General features: G+C 27.8%; 1 protein-coding gene across 1 annotated transcript in view; it reads left to right on the top strand.

Moving 5' to 3' along the window:
* Positions 1-6,975, top strand: part of LOC111620584 (cdc42 homolog) — a 37,223-nt gene extending 30,248 nt beyond the window's left edge. Inside the window, exons 4-5 of the mRNA XM_023362538.1 lie at positions 3,061-3,258; positions 6,530-6,975. Of these exons, the coding sequence (XP_023218306.1) occupies positions 3,061-3,258; positions 6,530-6,619 (288 nt within the window). The 3' untranslated portion in view covers positions 6,620-6,975. The remainder of the gene's footprint in view (positions 1-3,060; positions 3,259-6,529) is intronic.
* Positions 6,976-7,416: the final 441 nt, after the last annotated feature.

Here is a 7,416-nt window from a genome sequence, read left to right as displayed (position 1 = left end):
TATATATATATATATTGTAAAGTCAATATTACATATACAGTAGAATTCCCTTATATTAGCAGTAACATATCTGCTGAAACAAGGTAAAAACGTTGATTTGGCATATGCACCTGGAGAGCATCTGTGAACTACAGATATCTTCACCAAGTCTGTTATCCATTCTAATGTAAATCTATACATTGGACATTTTGGTATAACAGATGATCCAAGATAACGAGTAATCATAATGGACTGATTTATTTGGTTCCATGGTAATCCATTATATCAAGTTTTTACTGTAATATTTAAGAAAAAGTTCGGTTTTCATTGCCTCTCATTTGAATTTAGGAAGTCTCCGTATGACTTAAACCACAAAATCTTATAATCAGCAGGAACTTTTGAAGAACAAACCTGGGGGTTTAAATTATATTTATCCAGGTTAAGTGGCTACTAATCTGTTTGTACAAAATGAGTCTCAAGACTAGATTATTTTAAGATTTCAAAACTTATTTATTTACACAAATTCTCACTAACCTTTCAAAATCCAGACATCTTCAAAATAACAACAGAAGTCTTATATTTAATGATATTAACTGGAAACTTGAAATGAAAAATGTAAAATTTTTTTAATATAATGATGAATTGAAATACTCAGAATTGTTAATGAAAAACCAGTATAATTATGTCATAAATGAGAGTGGTTATATTTCTAAAATTAAAATAGCTAGCATTAATTTATTTTTATTTTTTTTAATTTTATTTTTATACAATTAGGAACTGCCAGTCAGCATAACATGTTCACCCCCAATTAACAAAAGACCCCAACAGACAGTGAAGAATGGATAAAACCAAAAAGTAACAAAGAATTAAAAAAATGATTTATGTAATAACACAATATATGTTAATGCATTAATGTATGAAAATTTAAAAGTTTATAATAAAAATATAGTGAAAACAATACAATAATAAAAAAATACATAAAAAGTTTAAAATAACTGTATATTAAAGTTGTTATAAGAATCGAACAAATATTGCATACAGAATTATCAATATAATAGAACAACAAAGAAAATAACATCTTTTTCTTACTAATTGACCAAAAAACTGAAAAAAGTTCTAATACATGACTGATATGAAATATTTTGACATTTTCTTTTAAAATGGATGAGACTTTTATGTAGTAAATGTTCTACTGGTTATATGTTTTTTTGCGATACGATAAAAAATAAATCTGTGTTATATTATTAGACATAGATGGGGATTGAATATACAAGAAAAATTGTGGGTAGATTGACAGGTTATTTTTAAATAAAACTAATGAGAAATAACCATTAAAATATTTATATAAAAGGATTCAATCAAAATATTTTGTGTGTTCTTTAAGGTTGGGGAGAACAATTTGTACATGAGCAACAGTAGGTCTATGAGTATGTGGTAAGGATTACATAATTTATTTAATAATAATTACAGTTTATCAAGTTTATGGAAAAGTTTGGAAATCAGTGATGGAGCAGCAATAGACAAAATTGGAAGACAGTAATCAACTAATGACTGAAAATTAGAAAAAAAATTGAGTGTAATATGGGTTTATGCAATAGTTTTACAAAATCTTTAAAGAATTGCAAGAAATTTTATCACAAACTAAATTTCAAAAATTATATTGATGATGATCATAGATTACATCAAGATCATTGAAAGAGTTGACATATCATAAAATCTGATCTCTTAAGTACAGTGATGGGAGGGGAGGGTTACAGAGCAAGGAGAAGCACATTACAACAGGTTTTTGTATATTTATTGTAAAGATTAACTTCATTGAATTTAGCAATAAGTTGATTTAAATCCAATTGTAGAGCGTCAGAATTGTGATTTAATAATTTTATGTCATCTGCATAAGCCACAACTTTAGACTTTAAATTGTCAATAGATTATTGCATTTAAGATCAAGCCTTTTGTACAATGCGTAGTGGCAAAAATTCTAAGAAAGAATCATAACCAATCTTAATTTTATATTTTCTGGATAAAAAGTAACAATGTAACCAGGAATGTATTGCTGGGTTGATGTCAGAGTGCTTAAAAGGATGCTAGGTATTACAGAATTGAAGGCTTGACTTAAATGATGTCTAATAGCTGAATTTAACGCAATAGATGCATGTTACTATATAATTTATTGATCATCATCTTTCACATTTTGAGATTTATTTGTAAGTAATTAGCAATTGAAATTGTAAATTTAAAAAACTTTTAAAAATTGTGAATTATATGGCTTATTTAAACAAAATTCTAACCATAAATGAGTTGTATGATTTGAATAATAGTGCAGACTATATACATCCATAATTACTAATAGCATTGTAGAAGCAGGTAACACATTTGAAAATAGAACAAGATCTGAATGCATTTTAATAAAATATAGTTAGAATAGAAATTTATATTTCTTTGAATTAAACTTTCTTAAAAATGTTCTAAAAGAATAAAATGTATTGCCACAGAATAAACACCAGTCATTATTGCATTGGTTATTTTTAATAATTTCTGTACAAATATATTACATTGAAACTTAAAATTGTCAAATTAAGATAACTTTGTTACATAAATTAAAGAATAACTCCTCTTTAAAATTTTATTTTCTTGGTGAATCTCTGCTAAGAGAATTTGTAGGTTGAATAGTAATCTTCCAATCTTTGTTTATTTAGCATAAACACACCAAACTTAGCTACAAAAACATCAATACACAAATACAATGTAAAATTTAAACTTTCAGCAAACTGACTAATCAGCTTGAAGTTTTGACACAATGACCTTCCCTTGTTTTACAATTATTTCCTTCAAAATTACCCATTATTATACATTGCCATTCCTAAAAGAATTAGACATTTGCTTGAATTTGGACATATTCACAAAATTATTATTATAAAAAGCCTGCCTTCCATTTTATTTTTATTTTATTATTATTATTATTATAATTTTTTTTTTCTTTAACAAAAGTTGGTTAGGAGTGAGTCTGTCTATTTTCTGTATCATATTGTTGGATGTAACTGTAAATGTTTCGAATATAATACATAAAATTTTTATTTTTAGTGGGTACCAGAAATTACTCATCATTGTCAGAAGACACCATTCTTACTGGTAGGGACACAGATTGATCTTCGAGATGATGCTGCTACCATAGAAAAGTTAGCAAAAAATAAACAGAAGCCAATAACTATTGAACAAGGAGAGAAATTAGCTAAAGAACTAAAAGCAGTGAAATATGTTGAATGTTCTGCATTGACTCAGGTAATCTTGAAATTTTATTTTATCTACTGTATCTGTATATTTTTGAATGTATCTGTTTGTCCACTATATAAATTAAAGGGAACTGTCTAGAGGGCTGAAAAGGGGTGTAATAGACAAGGTGTAATTTAAAATTACTAAAATGATACTTCTACTTGGTTATTAATCAAAATGTACTGATGTATAATCAATGAGACAGCCCAGTTTATGTTGGAACAGAAACTAGAAATTTTATTTATAACCTATACATAATTTCTGGGACATTGAGTACTGAGAATTCTGGTAATTTTTTTTGTGAAAGGGGATTCAAAGTTGTGATTCAATGTTTTTATGATTATTGTGCATAGCCCTAAAAATACAAAACTTAAATAAATATACAGTGGAACCTCGGTATACAACCTTAATCCATTCCTGATGTTTGGACTTATACCGAATAGGACGTATACCAAACCAACCTTTCCCATAAGAAGTAATGTAAAAATGATTAATCCGTTCTCATGTAAAAAAAGTGGCTGGCTTGAAACACCTCGCTTTCCTGGCTAGTTCCTGCTTGATTTTTCATGATATCAGCATGTATCTTTTTAGCTTTCTCGCAAATAATTGCTTTTGATACAATGTCTCCAGCACTGTTTTTCAGTTATCCAAAGCAAAAGCCTTTTCTCAACATGATCTAATGTCTTCGATCTCTGTTTAGAAATTGATTTAACCCCTTTCGCAATGTTATCAGATTTAATAATGTCTTTATTTTTCGCGATTGTCCATATCGTCGTTCTCGGAATACGGTAGGCAACAGTTAAAAGGCACCTTGAACAGGCAACCTTCAAGTTAACCTTGAACAGGCACCTTCATATTTCTCAACAATCTCTTTTTTCAGTTCCATTGTAATTCTAGTCATTTTTTTTAGTTTTATGTTGCTTCTCATTTGCCTTTTTGCAATTCATGATTAATAAAAATAATAAAATGTTACTTACAAATTAAAATCAGAAAAAATTTAACAAAGTTATAAACTGTGGCACTGCGAACGTCTAGTCTGATCTAGTACACCGGTAGTGCTACTTGTTCATAGATGGCGCGTATAATTGAATTAAGTCGTATACCGAACAAAAGTCGTATACCAAGCAAAATTTGTTTCATTCAAACAGGACGTATTCCGAATTGGACGTATTCTAAAGCAGACGTATACCAAGGTACCACTGTATATATATGTATTTTAGTTGTTCCTGTGTCAATCTAGTCACCATATAAACTTTGGTTTTATTATAGTTTTTGGTTTCATTTCATATCAAAATCAATTAATCAAGCTTTAATTAATTATGATTATTATATTCAAAAAATAGTTTTTAATGTTTTTCTTTTGGTCAAAATTAATTAAGGGATGCTGTAGTTTAACTCAACTTTACTGTAGTTTTGTTCTAATTTTATTTAAAAGTTTCTTTCAATAATATTCAAGACGGGAATAGAGATTTCTACCATTGTTTTGAATGTATCTTATCGTTGAATCTTGCCATAGGTATAAATTAGTGCATTTGTAAGTCTTACAGTAACAAAGGACCTTTCTAAATGAACAATATTTGTTCATAATGCAAGATTTTTTGAGAGTAAAGTTTAAAGATCTTAAATCCATTAGTCCCATGTTGTTTTTCAAAATATTTCTAGATTCCCTTTTTAAAATTTTGCTTGTTCATCCTAGTTAATGTTGGTGAACTTGACTGTATATACTTGTTATAGGTTGACTTAATGCTTATATGTTTGTGTTATTAGATGCTTCACTGGATACAAACATTGCACTATGTCATATTTCTAGAAGCCTACAAAGAAAGATTGGAAGTGGTCAAAGTTTCATGTATGTGAAATGGTTGTTGTATTGGGACCATTTATTCAGACAGTTGCTTTTTATGATATATTTTTAAAATATTCAGATTAAAATTGGTCATATTGTGAAAAAATATCATAAAAAGCAATTCTTGTTTTGATATTAACAGTTTACTTGCTTTTTAATCTGAATAACTCTGTCTCTATTTGCTAGTTAATTATCAAATGATTAAGTTAAAATATTCTCAAGACAAATTAGTGTTACAATCAGATAAGAAAATACATCTTTTGATTTCCAGCAATAGTTTTATACCATAAATGTTTTCAACTTATTCACAGGTCTTCCTCATAATCCTTATATTAAGTAGATAGATTTATTAAAAATAAGGACTAATTGAATGATAAATGCATTTTTAGATTAAAATAGAACAAAATACAAATTTACATATTTAAACAAATATAATATAAAATGTAAATAAAGTAAAATTGATAATTTAAAATTTTAAGATAAAAACATAAGTAAAAAATAAAAGTAACTAATGTAAGTGTCAAGTTCATGGTTCAAAAATACATTTCCATGCTGTAGATAGATTGCATCTGTAAAATTAATACACGTTTGTTTTTTGAGTTTTAAATACCTTATTACTTTGAATGTAAGAAGTGTAATTAGGGTGTGGCTTAAATTCAAAGCAAATATTTTAACTTATTTCTGCTGATCAACAATTGTGTCTTTGCTTTACACACTGTTCATGTGCATAGTATTATGATTGTTGATAGCAGTTTATTCAATAATGGAAAAACAGTTTACATAGCGAGTTTTAATAATAGAGGGCATGTAATGCCTACTTCCTAGTGCCAAATTACCTTGGCATTTAAAACTATTAATAGCAGTGATATAGCTTGATTTAATCCTGTAATCATTTGGCTTTAATATAATCATCAGACTTTGAGATAAGCATGAGGATTAAGTAAGTTAATTTGGTGCAAAATCCCCCACAAGAAAACTATTAGGTGTGGGAAATTTAAGCAGTAAAATTGCATTTGATTTTAATAATAAAATCTTGTTTGTATATATCATACTTGACATCAGATTTATAAATCAGTAATTGTCACAAGCTATATTAGTAATCAAATATTTTTTTTTTTATTCAAATTAAAGCTCATAATGCTTTTAAAAATATTTTATTAACATTTTTCTAATTTAAATTCATGGATTTATACAATGGTGATATGTTGCTTGCAAAAGACTCTCCTGTCACAAAAAATGAAAATTAAATTGTTTTCTACCTCATTAAAACATTAATTTATTAAAAATAGTTTGAATTTCTTTAAAAAAGAGGAGGAATTGACAATATTGACTATTATCATTGTTACTTTTAGGTTGATTGTGACATACTATTATTTTTATATTTGATCAGTTCAGATGTATTTAAGTTATAATGGGTCTTCTCTCTTCTTACAGAAAGGACTAAAGAATGTATTTGATGAAGCAATACTTGCTGCTTTGGAGCCACCGGAACAGAAACCCAGACGAAAATGCATCCTCCTATAGACTATTTATTCTCATTCTTCAATTTTATTGTGTTTTCTTCAGCCTCTATTCAGCATTGATGTAAAAAAAGAGAATTAAAAAAAAGACAGGTATTTACACCTGATAATTGTAATCTGCCTTGTCTGGAATAAGTTTGTCATGTCCTTAAAAATTATATTGAAAAAAGGAAATATATATTACATTTATAAATTTTGTTATGTCATCCATTCCCAAATTGACAAATCTTTTGGACATGGCTTATTTAATACAGCTGTACTAATTATAAACAATAAAAACAGATCCTGTATAAGTCTGCAGTTAGAGAACTGCATTAGTATATGCCATTTATACTAGGAGACAGGAAATTTTTTCATGGCTGATTTTTTTTTAATTGATTAATTTTTTTTTAATGTTATTTGGGGAATTATTTGAAAGAGGCAATTTATCTATTTGAAGGAGTTGTATGCACTCCATTATGTACTCCATGGGAGTGGGGGAATCTGAACGTGAGCCAGTCTTTTTTCGACGAAAAGACCATTAGAGCTTCACTAACTCCTGTTCCTAAAGTAACAATGGGTGTTGGTGATGCAGTCAATAACTTCTACGATTTAGTATGCAGTGACATATTTCAGTAATCATGCTGACAAACGTAAACACAGGAATTTATTACAGGTTGAAACTAAGTCACAGTATTTTTATGCTTACATATGTATTACCTTGCATCATCCTATCTACTGGGTCTTTAAATTTAATTAATATAATCTGTTAGCAATCAAAATTATGCTCTTGAGTGTGGTTATATATATATATAAATATAT

This window comes from Centruroides sculpturatus, unplaced genomic scaffold (assembly GCF_000671375.1).
Source record: "Centruroides sculpturatus isolate CEXI.00-Female unplaced genomic scaffold, Cexi_2.0 scaffold321, whole genome shotgun sequence".
Lineage (NCBI taxonomy): Eukaryota > Metazoa > Arthropoda > Arachnida > Scorpiones > Buthidae > Centruroides > Centruroides sculpturatus.
Note: the sequence above shows the minus strand (reverse complement) of the source record. Positions and strands in the feature narration are given on the sequence as shown.